This window comes from Puma concolor, chromosome D4 (assembly GCF_028749965.1).
Source record: "Puma concolor isolate L17-30 chromosome D4, mPumCon1.1.hap2, whole genome shotgun sequence".
Taxonomy (NCBI): Eukaryota; Metazoa; Chordata; class Mammalia; order Carnivora; family Felidae; genus Puma; species Puma concolor.
Genome location: NC_141679.1, coordinates 59,629,371 through 59,645,450, shown reverse-complemented (window position 1 = coordinate 59,645,450; position 16,080 = coordinate 59,629,371). Strand labels below are relative to the sequence as shown.

The 16,080-nt window shown below is 55.4% G+C and overlaps 1 protein-coding gene and 1 long non-coding RNA gene across 2 annotated transcripts; one reads left to right on the top strand and one right to left on the bottom strand.

Annotated features, from left to right (window-relative positions):
• Window positions 1-795: 795 nt before the first annotated feature.
• Window positions 796-12,645, bottom strand: GRHPR (glyoxylate and hydroxypyruvate reductase). Its single transcript, XM_086683523.1, has 9 exons — window positions 12,488-12,645; window positions 10,782-10,912; window positions 9,796-9,868; window positions 9,135-9,251; window positions 7,315-7,403; window positions 6,129-6,233; window positions 5,207-5,342; window positions 3,460-3,590; window positions 796-1,136 (listed from the first exon to the last, which is right to left on the bottom strand). Exons 1-9 carry the CDS (start codon window positions 12,568-12,570, stop codon window positions 1,015-1,017), a joined length of 987 nt encoding a protein of 328 aa, XP_086539649.1. The 5' UTR covers window positions 12,571-12,645; the 3' UTR covers window positions 796-1,014.
• On the top strand, window positions 1,053-4,109 carry LOC147574916 (uncharacterized). Its single transcript, XR_015242844.1, has 2 exons — window positions 1,053-1,161; window positions 2,327-4,109. It is a non-coding gene; the product is annotated as an uncharacterized LOC147574916 (long non-coding RNA).
• Window positions 12,646-16,080: the final 3,435 nt, after the last annotated feature.

Here is a 16,080-nt window from a genome sequence, read left to right as displayed (position 1 = left end):
ACTTTTTAAATAAAAAACCCAAACCTCCTACCAAACACTCCTCACGTGGTCACTCACAATTATGGGTCACTCCCCTCAGTTCAGTCCCTCTGCGCTCCCTGCACTCTGTCCGTCTTGGAGGCGAGGACATGCGTGAGGCTTTGTTCTCCGCACACCCTGTCCTCCTCTTAGACAGCCTGCTTAATCCTGTGCTTTCTGCCGCTCCCTTACCTGCCTCCCAGGGTGAAAGCTCCGTGTGCCAGTTTGGCTTGGCGGGGAAGAGCCAGAACCTGATTCCTTCAGCAGGAGCGGGGCTGTGGCCATGCAGGGCGCCTGGCCTCAGGAGGAATAAGCAAGGTGGTGATCAGAAAAAGGGCATCCACCTGGGGGTGGGGATGGCGGGGGAGATGGACAAAGGGAGTAAAGTGTGAAGGTGCTGACACTAATTTTAAAATAAAAATTAAATGCATCTACCTCCAATTATTCTTGACCCTAAATTTAGAGTGCTGTGACCTCACCCAGTTCTCCTTGCCATGTATATTGGCTTTGATGGTCTAGGTATCGGCCTGAAGTGCCATGATCACCGCTGGGCTCTGGCTGTCCCACCCTCAATGAGGGACAAGCGAAGGAGCTGAGCAGGAGATGAGGGGTAAGGTGTTGTGGAGAGGTTCTAATAACTCACATGTGGTGGTGGGGGGCGGGGGGCGGGGTGAGGGCTGGGGGCGGGGCAGAACCCACAGGTCACTAGATGTCCTGATTTTAGAAAGGGAAGCAGGTGCTCTGGTTAGCTTCTCCCAGTTACAGGACCACACAGTGTCTCAGACCATCATTTAATAGGATCACATACTTTTGGCTCAGACGATTCCAATCACGAAAGTGGCAAGCCCGTGTGTCAGCCCTGGTCTTCATTCCACAGGATCGGAACAGATCAGACTCTCCCTTGGCTCCCGTCCTGTGGGCCCAAATGAAGCCTACGCCCACTGACAGACTCCAAGGGCACCGCTGGCCTCCTGACCCTCCGGGACTCCTGTCTGGCTACAGCTTGAGTTCACTGGGCATCGGCTCCCCTCTCAGTCCAGCCAGCAAGTTGTTAGCTGCCAACAGGGACATGGTGTTTCGGGTTCCGTAGGTGGCACTGCCAATGTGGGGTAGGATCACTGGAAAGGAGCGGAGGAGAGGGAGGTAAGAAGGGTGATTCAAGAGCCTTAAAGCGGGCTCTGCTTTCCCTAACAGAGGTTGCCAGTAAGAAGAATAGAGAGGACCTGCCTTAGTGGTCTTTGATTTGCCTACTCTCACGTGCTGCACTCCCGTGGGGCTGTCGGAGTAACGGTATAGGGACTCGAGGCTACAGAAACCCAGATGCGAGGGTGGCAAGAGATGTGTATCCTAAATTTGAGGATTTTGAACCCAGAAGGGGTCTTGGAGCCTATCCAGACCCAGCCCTTCAGATATCAGATGGTGAAACGAGGTGCCAATTCAGCTTGGGGGTTTCAGCACTGGCCATCCACACCCGTGCCCCTGAACGTGGTGCCACACGGTTTCTCATCTACACAACTAACCAGAAGAGGAAACGGTGGACAGACTGGCTCCCTCTGGCCCCACCCACTGCAGAGCAAGTGAGGTCACTTGTTCTCAAAGAATGCCTTTCAAAAGCAGCACCCAGGGCACTGAACTGAACTCCCGGGCCTTGCGGGGATGGGACAGTCTCAGCTGTGGGCAACAGCCCAGATATGACAGCCAACGTTTCTCCTTTTAGCCTGGAGTGGATGCTGGGGCCAGGTTTCCAAGGGCTACGATAATGAGAGCATTCCCTGTGGGGAAGCAGCTAAGAACCTTCTCTTTGGGTTCCCATTCCAGAATGTAAATAAAGGACAGGGACTGGCTTAGACCCCACGGTTCTGTATTAGTCTGGAGACAGAATCCACGCCAGCTACCTGGACAGAACCTACTATAAAGAACGTTAACCAGGTATAAGGGAACTGGAGAGGCTAAAAAGAGAACACTGAGGCAGCAGTTCTCAAAGTGTGGTTCCCATTTTTTTTTTAATATACACCCACAACTAAAGATACTGATACACAGAAACAAGCAGCAAGATGGGGAAGGGTGAAGAATCAAGGCTAAGGAACAAAAGTAACATGAGATCTCTAAAGACTTCAGCGGGTATGCAGGATTGGATTATTTTGGTTCTTAGAAAGCAGAATCTAACTCAAGCTAATGTAAGTGGAGATCAGATTTTTCAAGAGGACTGGAGAGATCATGGAACGTGTAGAAAACCCTATGGTCAGCAAAAATCAAGGAGACGGACATGGAGAAAGCCCAGCTGAAATCTTCTCTTTTATGTTTCTAGAGATCATTGCACCGACTCCTGTCGAGTTTTCAAAGGCTCGGAAAGGAATGTTGCACGGGCTGAGCTTATGCACTAGTTGACTAAGATGAAGGACAACCAGAAGATGGACTTTTATCAAAACGCACACATGTGTCTTTCACATTTTAGATGTGCGTGCAATGTAACTTTTAAAAATCCTTAACTCCTCTTTTGAGCCTCCATTCAAAGCAGCACTGGTGTGGGAGCACATGAGAAGCGCGTATTTTCAGGCCCCACCCCAGACCTCCTGGAGCAGAAGCCCTTGGCCCAGCACCCTGTGCTCGGTCAGTCCCTTCAGGTAACTGAGGAATGTAGAGATTTAAGAACCACCGCACTAAGGTATCCCAGACGGCAACCTGCAGAAGCCTTGACCTCCCTGGGCTGGGTGACAGGGAGAGGGTGGGACTGTGTGTAAAACTTAGGACGCTGAAGGAAGGGCCCCTCTAGCCCTGCGACTCAACCTCTGTGGCCTGTGTCTCTGAGGCAGCGCAGCGGCTAAGCCGATGCTGGGAAGACTGCAAGCCAGATTCGCTGGCCACCGCGAGGATGGCTGCCGCTGGCCAGGAAGCGTTGCCACGTGCTGCTAGCAGAGACAGACACGCGGGAAGGCAGGAGGAAGCCAGGTCCTGCCACCTCCCGGCTGGCGGGCCCAGCAGAAACGGGGTGTGCGGCGTCCCAGCCGCCGCATCACGAAAGTGGAATATCCAAGGGTAGGTTTGGAGCCGAGAGACTGGCACGAGTTATAAATATCAGAATTGCAATTACGCTTTCAGTTTCTCACCCTTGCACTGGTCACGGCAGTGTATAGTAACGGGTCTTACCCACGCAAGCTATGGATGGAAGACACGCAGTCACACCCTTCTTTTCAACGAGTCCACCCCCCACCCCACCACCTAGACTCACTCCTTTAGGGACAGAGACCTAGATGCACATGCCCAAGAAGCCCTCCCCTCGTCACTATGTGCCAGTGTCACCAGCAGCATAAACACGTGGTCCGCGGCGGGTCCCTCTGCGCTCGGTACTGCTCACGGCGGCTTTGCACCCAGCACCTCCAGACCACCCCTATCTCTCCTGGGGTCCTACGTGACTTCGCATCGGGAAATCGCCGTTCTCACCACAGTTCTTCAGAGTCAGGAGAGGGTGGTTTGTTGGCAGCGGTTCTGGGGTCGTCACATCCAGTCCAGCAGCGGCAATCTGCCCGCCAGCCAAGGCCTGATACAGGTCGTCCTGGTTCACCACGTCTCCCCTGCGAATGACAGTGGTGACGTGGGTGCCCCGGAGCTTCCTCCACCCAGGCCTCCTTTATGGCAGAACCACCCGCAGGACACATTTTCCCACTGACCAGGCACAGTGGGCACCGACATTTAAAGGAGGAAGCCTGACAAGACACTTCCTTACAGTAAGTCTCTGCAGTACTACTGAGAGGCCCAGGCCTATCACTTTGCAGCCGTGTGACCTCGGGCAAGCGTGTCACACTCCTCTAGAAGACAGGGAGAGCCCAGCCATCCCCAGGTGTGCGTGCTGACCCACCGCTGCAGGCACAGGGCCCGGTATCAGCGTTCCTGCGGGGCCCCGTCCAGGTGTTTGTGATCTGGCTGGCCCCCGGAGCGCCCGCTGAGAACCACTGCAGTATGCTGGTGGGCACATGCCTACTGCGGGCAGAGATGCAAGGATACTCCTCACTACGTCCACCCCTGCGGGCAGCCTTCCCCCCGTGACCGGGCCACCGAAGTAAAGAAATTGTGGACTAGACGCTTAGACTGCACACGAAGCAGTGTCCGTGCAGTAAGAAAGAACGCAGCCTCCCGCGTGGTATTGGGTACGTGCAGGTGCTCAGTGAATGGAAGCTGGGACGCTGTCAGCCATCAGCATGAGCCCTGTGTTCCTGCAGGTCCCGCTCCCCTCCAGGTCACCTCCTTTGTGGCTGAACGTTAAGAATTACAGGGGCCTCTGGAGTGGGGAGCCCTGAGGGGGGCCTCATGAAAGCCCTCCCTTTGCCTTTATCTGCCTCCAAACTGACTTAAGCGGGTTCATTTAAAAAAAATTTTTTTTTTTTTAACGTTTATTTATTTTTGAGACAGAGAGAGACAGAGCATGAACGGGGGAGGGGCAGAGAGAGAGAGGGAGACACGGAATCTGAAACAGGCTCCAGGCGGTCAGCACAGAGCCCGACGCGGGGTTCAAACTCACGGACTGTGAGATCATGACCTGAACCGAAGTCGGATGCTTGACCGACCGAGCCACCCAGGCGCCCCTGACTTAAGCAGGTTCAAAGGGCACCATCTGGGAAGGGGATGGAGTGACAGAGAGGGAAGGTCTGCCCCCACATGCCCAGTGGCCTGAAGGCACCCTGGGGACACCGTGACGAACCACGATAAACTGGGTCTGGGTCTACGTTCCCAAGCACAAAGGTTCAAACCGTCACTGCCTCAGACGGGCAGACCTAGGCTCCGTGTTGTGGGCGATCAGCCTCTGAAGGGCTGTTAAGATCGTTACGTCCAACTCTCTGTGGTAGAGAACACGGGCTGCCCAAGGGTACCTAGTTCCTCGCCGTTATCAGGCCTCCACTCTCTGAACCAACACCACCTGTGCCCAGCCCTGAGCAAGGCTCGGGGTACTGCTGGGAACCAGGCATGCCAGGCCTGCTCCGACCAGCATGCTGTTCTTCCTCCCAGCCTGGGGCACTCTCTTGTGGCCTTTACTTACTTCTGAGTGGCTGGTGGGTTGGTTCATGGAGTGGCAAGCCGCACCTGTGGTCTCATCGACAGCCTACGGGGAGGAAAACCTTGGATCACAGCAGCAGGGGCAGCCCCTCTCCAGGCTCGCTCGGCGCCCCAGGGAGGTTAGACGGCCCCGGCATACCTGCTGATGTTGACAAGCACAGCTGTCTTTTTCATCTGCTGGAAGAAGTCCTTGTTGCAGAGTCCCTTGGTTGCAGGCGTTAAGGAGCAGGCCACAATGATGAAATCAGACTCGGCGGCCAGCTTGGGGGTGGACACTGGGGGAGAGCAGGGCTCCATCAGATGCCGGGTCCCAGGGTGGAGACGGCAGAAGGGTGGGAGACCAGAACTGGTCCTCGCTTCCTTCTCCAGAATTGGAAACTCCCAAGAAGCTTCCTGAAGGCGTCTCTACCTGAACACCTCTGATAACTGTATAGTGTCGATAGCCACTGGTGGGATCCTGGTGTATTACAGCATTCATCCAGCCCCTGGTCTCAAAGATGGGGAAACTGAGGCCAGAGAGGGGCAGGAGCTTGTCAAGGTCACACAGTGGGACCTGGATGCCTCTGGCTTTCACCACCTTCAGGGCCCAGTGTGCCAAGGGGGGTGAGGAATGGCTAAAATCCAACTGCCCTCTGTTCACTGAGCTATGTACCTGCCAAGGGGCTGCATCCACCGCACACAGGCTGGGGGATGGGGCTCACCAGTTTATTATGAAACTGTGAGTGAGAGTCCCAGCAATTCCTTACATCTGTCACCATCCTGCTGCTCGGCCCAGACATGGCCAGTGGTGACAAGGAACTCTGAAAGTGTTCCTGGAGAATCCTGGCATGAAGAGAATTCACTGTGTGGCCCGGATAAGTCCCTGTGCTCTCTCACCGGGCCTGTGTCCAGAGGCAAGCAGATCAGATAGCACCTGAGGGACACCGCAGGCCCTAGGCACACCTGGAGCTCCCACACTCTGCCCCCAAAATGCTGCCACTACAGGAACAGAGAGACCCCCCACCCCCCCCACCCCGGATGGGTGCAGATAGGGCTCCTATGGAAATCAAGGCTATACTTACCAAACTCGGCCTGGAATTCTGCTGCTTCCTGAGGCCTGGGCTGGCGCCCTGTGTATAGAAATTTCTGGATGCCAAATGGCTTCAGACGTCGAGCGATGGCCTGACCTGGAGGCAAAGAGTGTCCTGGCTTGTCCCCAACCCCTGAGAGGACAGGAGCAGCACCCAGCAGCTCCAGGGCCAGGGAGCCCCTGGGAGGTTGGCCCTTTCATCAGCTCCCCACATGAACTGGTCCTACCCCGTGAACCAGCCGCCAGCCAGCCCACACTGCCCCCAGGGGGACAGAGATCTGGAGGCAGCCCCACAGCTCCTCTGAGGCTGTGGCTGGCTTATGCTATCCTCACATGGTCCTGGTCCCCTGCTAACCTTCCCTGAACACTGGACCTGGCATCCCAGGAGTGGCCTGACTGAGCGGTCCCCTCCCTTCCTCTGGACCCCTGCTTCTGTTAACATAGCCCAAGACCTCTTATGACTTCTCGGTGGCACCGCCCAACTGCCAAATCGCCCCAAATCTTTAAGACATCTTTACATGAGCTGCTACTTGGGCTGCTGGATTTTCAGAATCAGAAAGTGCCCCAAAGTTGGTGGGTTCTTCCAACTCCATCCTCACCCTCACCTCTGTGCCAGGCAGATGCCAGAGAACCAGTGACAGCTGCCTGTCTGGCTGAGCACAAGCCTTCATGCCTGATTTCTCCAAGCAGGAGCCACTGGAAGAAAACAGCTCTGTCGCGTCTGCAGACTCACAGGTAAAGCTCGGCCCACTGGACCGTCTGGTTCCTGAGTTAAAGCTTTATGAGTCAAATGCCTTCCAGACAGGCCTGGGGGAGCGCGAGCTGCCCCACAAGAAACCCTCCTAGAGGCCCCAACCCCACCGTCGTCGTCATTGTCACCTTCATCTGTTCTGCATGGAGCTGTCATTGTACAGAAGCCTGACGCTTACAGCTTGCTTCTATCACCTAGCGAGTTCTTAACAAACTCCTGTTTTTGTTTCTTCTGTTTTCTGTTTTTGCCTGTGTTTTACAAAGCTGTGTCTGTTCATTAGATGTTCCTTCTGAATGCAAAGTGCACTGGGAACAGCCAGTTATGGCCACCCTTTCCAAAGAACTGTCAACTTCTAGACACAGGGCGCCAAAGACTGAAACCAAGCCAAGGTTGCTGGGGTGGACAAGTGGGTAGGTGGGAACCTCACCTATGCGCCCCAGCCCGATGATGCCGACAGTGCTCTGCGTGAGTCCATAGCCACACATCCACAGGGGCTTCCACGAGGTCCAGCCACCGCTGTGAGGAGAGGAGGGGTGGGTAAGAGGACCCCGCCTTGGGCAAAGATGAGGGCTCACTGCGAACTCACAGACCCAGAACCCCCAGGGGGAGAAGATCCTTCTCTCCAGGTCAAAGGACACACAGTAGCATGAATTACACCCATAGCCACTCAGCACTTTGGATAAGCAGCCTAAAAGACTCTTTCTTTAAAGCCACTGGGGGTGGGGCACCTGGGTGGCTCAGTCGGTTAAGCGTCCAGCTTCAGCTCAGGTCATGATCTCACAGTTCGTGGGTTCGAGCCCCACATCGGGCTCTATGCTGACAGCCCAGAGCCTGGAGCCTGCTTCCAATTCTGTGTCTTCCCCTCCCTCTGCCCCTCCCCTGTTTGTGTACTTGTGTGCGTGCATGCTCTCTCTCTCAAAACTAAATAAATAAACATTAAAAATTTTTTAAAAAGATAAAGCCATTGGGGACACAGAATCCAAGGCCTGGAAGGGGTCTTAGAAGTCCTTGTCCCATTTTTCAGGTGGAGAAACTGAGACCAGAAAGGGTACCCCAAGGTCATCCAGCCAGGGCAGAGGTAGGAGCAGCAGGTTGCAAACTCGGGAGCTGGGATTCCAAAACCAGAATTCTCAGCACCCCAGGGAAGCAACACAAAGTAAAGCCATAGCCGCTCCCTGCCCTTGCCCTGGGTGGACAGGGGGATGGCGCCTGCCTTGAGCCACTTCTGATAAGATGCCGACTCCCTGGATAGAAGGGTGAGCAGGATGTGAGCGGGATGTGAGCGGGACGTGCAGCACTGTGTCTCCTCAGCCCCCTGATGCCCCCGCCCCAGCTGCACCCCTGGGGCCCTGCATCTGCATGCCTGCTGGCCTCCCTGCAGCTGGAATGCCTGCCCCAACTCTGGACACGCAGACACAAGTCCCTGACCCGAAACCTTCAGGCCAGGGTTTTGAACTTTCAGTTTTCAGAAAGGCTGTCTGGTGCATGTGCAACATTCTACACAACACCCTCAGCTCACGATCAAACACATCGGTGTATCTGCAGCAAAACAAAATGAGTGTTGTGGCGCCTGGGTGGCTCAGTCGGTTAAGCGTCTGACCCTGGATTTCAGCTCAGGTCGTGATCTCATGGTTCGTGAGATCAAGCCCTGCGTCCGGCCCTGCGCTGACAGTGTGGAGCCTGCTTAGGATTTTCTCTCTCTCTCTCTGCCCCTCCACTGCTTGTGCTCTCTCTCTCTCAAAATAAATAAACTTAAAAAAAATTAAAAAAAAAATAAAAACATGAATGTTTACACTGAGTGAGAAAAATAAAAATCATTAACAGCCTCCTGTCATGTCCAGTCAGGTTTTGCTACCAAAAGGCTTATGAAATAACCTCCAGCTTCAGAGCTTTTGGGAGTCCTGCATCACGAGCAAGGATGGTGGACCTGTCCCTCTAAGTGCTCAAGAGGATGCCACTTCTTGGGTGAAGCCTCTGATCCACACCCCTGCCCCTATTCCTCGCCAACCAGGCAGAGCTGATCTGTCCGTCCCTTATCCGCCCCTCTCACGATTTCCCTTCCGTGCCACGATTCCCCCACATTTCTCTTCAGCTCGGCCCTGTACTTCAGGGTGTTGGCTGAGTCTGTTCCCCCCCGGTAGATGGGACACGGCTGGGGGCGGGGACCACATCGGGGCCTGGGTGACACTGGGTGCTTAGGAACCAGCTCCTGAGCAGAGCCAACTTTCCCCTTAGGGGTTCACTCACTTCCTCACTTCCTCGATGGCTTCTGGCAAGCGGCGACAGGTGGTGAGCAGCAGGGAGACGGCGAGTTCTGCCGTGGCGTCTGTCAGGACATCTGGGGTGTAGCCCACACGGATGCCACTATGAAGCAAAGATCTGGTGGCAACACAGGCCTCAAGCACCTTCACCAGTTTCTACCTCTGGGGCATCTCCAAATTGATGCTCTGCTCCCTTTCTGTGCTGCCCACCGGGAAGCTCTGAGTTGTAAACGGGCCCTCAGGAACGGTCAGCCCTCCTTCCCCTGGTCTCCCACTTGGGGGAGGGACACGAAGATGGAAGATCAGGGCCCGGAGTCTGGGGCAGATAACTACTTGGCCTTTCCGAATCTCCTCGTCTCAAGAGAGAAGGAAGAATACCAGCCTCTTCTACTGCAAGGGGTTGTTGTGAGGGTCAAAAACCACGCTGAGTAAGAAAGGGTGCTACCTCGCGGATGTTACCTGCTGTTCCTGACCATTCGGGCTTATTGTAACTGACCCGTGCTCCCGTGCACAGATTTTATCGTCGGCCACCTCATATCCCCACCGAAGGGTTGGAGGGATATGAGCAAATAAATATTCTGCTCCCCTTCCGGCTCTGGGGGTCAGCCCTCACCCCGGCCCCCGCCAAATGTGCAAGCTGCGTTTACCGCTTCTTGATTTCATCCAAAGCCAGGTGGTCAACGCCCACGGACATTGTGCTGATGACTTTGAGATTGGCTCCTGTTGTGCAGAAAAAGCATCATCTGTATCTTTCCTCACGGGATTCAAAGCCACAACACTGGAGATATCACAGGGCCATCTGCTTATTATTATTTTCTTAGGATAAGAGGAAAGGCTGACATCTCGGTTCCTTACTTAAAATTCTGAACAATCTTACCAACAAATTTGACAATCCTCCTTGACTGCTCAGTGGTGGCTCAGGGACATGAAGCGGCCTGCCCCAGGCACAAGCTGCCACGTGGCAGAGCCGGGGTTTACCCAGGGGCTTCTGACACGAAGGCCTCCACTCTTACCCACTGGACTGTTCCTCCAATGAATCCTCCAGTCTCCACTGACCACACCTGGGCCCTGCTGTGGACACTTCTGAGGCATCCACTGAGAAGTGGCTGCGGTGTGACCCTCTCACACCCTCTCCACAGGGCAGGGCACCAGAGAGCTGCAGGGAAAGGCTGGGGCACGGACTGACTCAGCACTGATTCGTGAGGGCCTCCTCCCATCCAACAGCCTCTGAGTCTGAACCTTTCCTCAAAACAACTACATAGGCTGACATTTACCTGGCCCAGGGCTGAGACCTGTGTCTGGGGTTAACACATCCTGGGCACCTGCTGGAGCTTGGCACTGAGACGGTACCTCCCACAGGATACAAATGAGCCCAGAAGGGACAGGGCCTTTCTCGAGAGCGTAAAGCAAGGCTGTGGCAGGGCTGGATGAGGGCCCTGAGTCCCAGCCAGGAGAGGAGCAATGCCTGGGCCAGAGGGAGCCACACACAACGGTTCCCTCTGGCCTAGCACAGCAGCGAATGCCTTCAGAACTCAGAGAGGTGGCTGCAGACCTGTGTGGGAAGCCAGCCGCAGCAGATCGGGTGCCCTGCGGGGCCAACACACCCTTGGAATCCTCCCCAGAGTGCACACACCTGCGGCATCCAGGAGCCTCTTGTCCACGCGGTCAGTGAGGAGACAGAGTAGGCCGTGGGCCCCGGCCACACCTCGCTCCAGCTCCTTGTCGGGGATTGGCTCATCCGAGTCCCAGTGCTCCACCTGGCAGCTGAAGACCAAAAAAAGGCCTCTCAGAAGCAGGGGAGCCCCCAGAGGCCTCCCAGGGCTGCGGCTCCCTTTCAAAGAGCCTTCTGCTCGCTCTGGCCTCGGGCTGCCTGGGGCTGGCCGAGGAGAGTCAGGGTCAGGTGCGTGGCGCCCTCAGAACTGTCTCCAAAGGGTGGCTGAGGGTAAAGGGCTGTCACAGAGTAGAGGCCACCAAGGGCTGACAAGAGCCTAGACTGAAAGGAGAAAGTCACGGGGACAGCTCTCAGCTCAAAGCAGGGAAGAGCTTTATCACCCTCACCGGCCTCTTGGCGAGGCGGGGGTGGGGTGGGCCTGCACCACGTGAGGCTTGAACGTCCTGTCCTGGGAATCCATGCAGCGGAAAAGTCTCCTACTTGTACTCTGCCAGGAAGGACAAGAGCAAAGCGATGCAGCGCGGAGGGGTTTTAGGGCACACTCCCACGGCAGCTCGTGGGCCGTGGATGTGTTCCCAGTGGTGCTACCCAGCCTCCCAGTCCTTGCCATTTAATTCGGTGCAGCCATCAAGTATGGCAAGACACGGGAGGGCTGCTGGCACCTCCCAGAACACCCTGCTGCCAGGCCAAGCCCCGGCATAGCCCACCTTTCACCCTCCTCTCCATGGGCATGGCACCCAGTGCTGAGCTGTGCGGTCTACGGCCATTACCACCATTGTTGCTTCTGCCTCCCCCCTTCCTGCTCAGTGCTGGGTCCTTGACAGGTCCCCAGCAAAGCTTTTGTTGCACTGAACAAAATAAATAAATCTCATTTTCGCATGTCACTGGGTCCCACCTTCTCCCTGCCTGACACTGGCAGGGCAGACCTGTATGATGGAGTACAGTAAGGCAGAGCTGAGTTCAAATCCCAGCTCACCGCACCAGAGCAGTGTGACCTTGGGTGAGGCACTTATCTCTCCCAGTTTTCTTATCTGTAAAACAGGAATTACAGTACCAACTCCACAGTGGTGCAAGGATTGAGTTTATGCATAGGAAACACCTGAAAAACTGGCATGCAATCTTCAATTTAAGGGTCAGGAAAGGCCCCTGCCAACTGTCCAAAGAGACCAGGCCAGTGACTGCTAAGGTCCCTGACCCTGGTAGGGTAAAGTTTCAACAGCCTGTATCTTGCGTCACAGGCGGCCTCCCCTCTCCCCAGGCCTTTCCCTTCACCCGCACTGCACGTGCATGGGAATTGCAGGGTCTAGCGTCACTGCAACAGGCTCAGACAAGGCTAGGCCGTAGAGAACTTTCTTTAAGCCTCCCCAAACTCCACGACCGGCCTCGCCCGGCACAGCTTGGGAAGTCCGGCAAGCGCAGGGTCCTAGCTCCCCCTGGCCCCTGCTCCCCCCACCCCAGGTCCTCCGCACCAAATACAAGTGGGGGGTCAGGAGGCCGCCCCAAGCCCGCCCGGGCGCGCCTAGAGACGCTGAGTCACCCTGGGTGCGGGGTGCTGGAGATCCGGGGGGGGGGGGGGGGTGGTCCCGGGCTCCGCAGCCCCTTCCCAGACACCACCCCCAGCCCCGGCCCCGGGGACTCGGCGTGACGCGGGGGCGCGGGGTTCTTACTCTGCGGCGCGGGCGAGAGCGGCCCAGCCCTCGGGGGGGATCCTGCGGGTGACGAACACCTTCATGAGTCTCACTGGCTTCATCCACTTAGCAGCCGCGCGACGCTGACCGGGACCGCCGGACCGCCGGACGGAAGCGGGACTTGACGAGAGACGGGGCGGGGCCTCGGAGGGGGCGGGGCGGGGGCTGGGCGGGAGGGGGAGGGAGATACAGGGAGGTAGGAGGAGTGGGGGTAAAGGACTCAGGAGGGGTGAGGTGGGGGAGATTGCACAGCGAGCAGGGGTGGGGGAAGGGACCCGGTGGGCCGCCAGTGGGGGCTGTGCGTGTTCTGGGAGTGGCAGTGACAGTGTGACTTTTTATGGGGTGTAGCTGTGGGGCCCCCAAGTATGAGCCTCGTGAAGCTGTGTGCGCGTGACCAAGCCCTGGTGGAACTGGGACTTGTTCTGGCGGGCCTTTGTTCTTGGTCCCCAGGGCCTCCCTCTGAGCATTCACTGCGGCGGAGGTCCAGGGACTGGAAGGTGTGTCTGGAGTTGGGAGTTGGGGTGGGTAAAGGGGCATCCAGGGGAGAGTCCTGTGTGAGTGTGTGTGGATGTCTGTCAGGATGCCTATAGCTGTCGGAGTGTGTCTGTCCGGAGAGGGAGATGCAGTCAGGGACCATCCTGATTCCCAGAGCCTGACTGTCCTTGCTAGGTCTCTTCCATTATGGTCACACTGTTCCAGGCAAAGGGCTTTGGTCACAGGTGAGCTCTGATCCAGGCCTGTGTCTTCTATACCCAGGAGGCTGGACCAGGGCAGTGTGAGTCCAGGCATGGCCTCTTTAAAACCTGGTGCATTTCCCCATAGGAAATCCACAGTTGTGAGGGGGAGTTTAATTGGTCATGGGCCACCTGGCAGGCCGGACAACTGCTGACTGGCAAGCTGAGTCCTCTTGGTCAGCTCACATCATCTTTCTAAGCCTCAGTTTCTTCAGCTACAAAATGGGGTAACAAGCACTTACCTTTGAGGGTTACTGTGACCATTAAACAAGCACCGTTTGCATGGCGCCTGGGCCGTGTTAGGCGTCCATCGCGTACTGAGGCTGTGGAGGGGAGAGGTGAGGAGCTCAGGCTCTGAAGCCCAGGCTTAAATCCCAGCTCTGCCACCCACTAGCCACAAGTCATTAAACTTCTGTGTGCTTCAGCTTCCTCGTCTGTGAGATGGGGTTAATAGTCGTGCTACCTCATGGCTCGTGGAAGAGATGAACCACGTGTGCCAATGTTACCACAGCATGTAACACATGTGGCGGGTGCCTGACAAATAGTAACACGTCCAGGGAAACCCACACCCTGGTGCCCTGAGGCTGGTAGTTAGTTAGTCAGAACTGTAGCTGCAGAAGCCAGACTTAGGACAAGTGGAGGGGGGCGCCGGGCTTAGGAGCACCCAGAGGACAAAAGCCCCGCCTGGCAGTCTCTTCCCCGCCAGTTTTACCTGAATCCATTTCTGCCTCCTCAGGGCCCAGATAGGAAACAGAGACAGGCACAGAGAGGTCACATGTCCAGTTTGGGGTCACACAGCAAATCACCAGAAAGGCCAGAGTTGGCCCCCTGCGTCATCTGGATCCCTGACCATCTCCCTAAGTAACACATTAATGAATGTCTTACCCCAGAGACCATTATCTGCACTGCTAGGCCACCCCAAGGACAATTTCTAAAACACTTCAAACATTGACACAACAAGGTGTTTTTCTGTCTGCAGACCAGGCCCTCTGGGCGACAGCACAGCCTGTTAATCAATGATGGCACCTGAGCCCAGCTCCTCCTCCACACCAGGACGGGCGGGGACACTGCCTGCGCACCAGGGGAAGGAGGGGGCGTGACACCTGAACGGGCCCCCTCCCCCGAGGGAGAGCACCCAGCTGACAGTCAGTGTTAGTGGGTGGTGGGTGTGAGCCGGAACACAGAGCCGCTGAAGGTCCCCGAGGGGGGAACCAGTGAAGTGGCAGAGAGAGCAAGGATCTGAGCAGGAGAGGGTTTCACTGGGGAAAACTAATTGTGTAACAAGTAGCTAATATCGGTGGGGTTCTTATTAAGTTCCGGTCACTGGACATGGTAGCTCACTAATTTAAACGTTGCAACACCCTGTGCGGCATACCGTCACTCTCCCCACTTCACAGATGAGGAAGCCGAAGGCAAGAACGGTGAAATCATTGGCTTAATGTCATATAGCTACTAGGAGGCCGGGCTTGGATTCAAGACCCAGCATCCCAACTCCAGACCCAGGCTCTTAACCACTGTGCCAGCCTGATGGGAGTAGCGAGGGTGTCTTAATCTGTTAGGTCTGCTGTAACAAAATGCCATATACTGGGTGGCCTAATCGGCATTTATTTCATACAGTTCTAGAGGCTGGAAGCTCAAGGTCAAGGCACAGGCAGGTTTACTGTCTGGTGAGGGCTTCTTAATTCATAGATGGCCATCTTCTTGCCGCGTCCTCACTCGGTGGGAGAGGCAATGGAGCTGTCTGGGGTCTTTCTTAAAAGGGCACTGATCCCATTCATGAGGGCTCCACTCTCATGGCCTAATCCTCCCAAAGGCCTCACCTCCTAATACCATCACATTGAGCATGAGGATTTCAAAATATAAATGGGGGTGGAGGGACACAAACATTCAGTCTCTAACAGAAGGTAAAGGGGGCAAGTGGGGAGCTACATCTAAGGTATTGGCTTAGGGGGACTCTTGGAGATGGCTGTCACTTTGATGGATATCCAGGAGGAGGTGTAAGGGTTGGGGAGAGGAGAGAGAGGTAGCTACATTCAGGAGAGCTCCCTTGGAAGAGCCCAGGAGGGAGGTGGAGTCTGAAGGTCAGGGAGAGGTGGGGGCTGGAGCCATAGTTTCAGAGTCACCAGCATGGGATTGGTAGACTAGGGGACACCTGGGCAACAGAGAGGCAGGGCCACAGTTCTGTCAGGGAGACTGAGATTTAGAGCACACCGAAGTTCAAAATGATAGTAAGAAAAGGAGTTTTTGTAGGGCTTTTATGATTTCACTTTTACATTTAAATCTTGAATCCATTTGGGGGAACCCGGGTGGCTCAGTCGGTTAAGCGTCTGACTTCGGCTCGGGTCATGTCTCCTGGTTTGTGGGTTCGAGCCCTTGTGTTCAGGCTCTGTGTTGACAGCTCAGAGCCTGCTTTGGATTCTGTGTCTCCCTCTCTCCCGGCCCCTCTGCTGCTCGCACTCTGTCTCTCTCTCAAAAATAAATAAACATTAAAAAAACTCTTGAATCCCTTTGGAATGTGCTGGAACATTTGCATATGGTCTGAGGAGGGGCTCACCTGAATGTCCTCAGATGGTTAACCAGTTACTCAAGCACTATTTTTAAATGAATGTTTTCTTTAATTTTGGAATAGATCACAAATGCACAAGATGCAAATTCCCAAAGGCACACAAAGGTATAAGGCGGAGCTGTCTCTCCTCTCCCCAGAAGCAGTCACATCTTTCCAGAGGTGTTTAATGTTTACGAGAACACGCGTATGCTTTCACAGAAATGGTCGCACGTGCAAACACTTTGCATCACCTGTTTTTTTACCAAACAGTGGAGCTTGGTGATCATTCCACA

What these genes read in the sequence shown, in the direction of transcription:
- GRHPR (XM_086683523.1), bottom strand. Translation starts at nt 12,570, where the DNA reads ATGAAGCCAGTGAGACTCATGAAGGTGTTCGTCACCCGCAGGATCCCC. An exon ending in AGAATTCCAGGCCGAGTTTG is followed by an intron (nt 5,343 to 6,128) that starts GTAAGTATAGCC and finishes GCTCTCCCCCAG; the next exon opens with TGTCCACCCCCAAGCTGGCC. An exon ending in GTGCTTGTCAACATCAGCAG is followed by an intron (nt 3,591 to 5,206) that starts GTATGCCGGGGC and finishes TGTCATTCGCAG; the next exon opens with GGGAGACGTGGTGAACCAGG.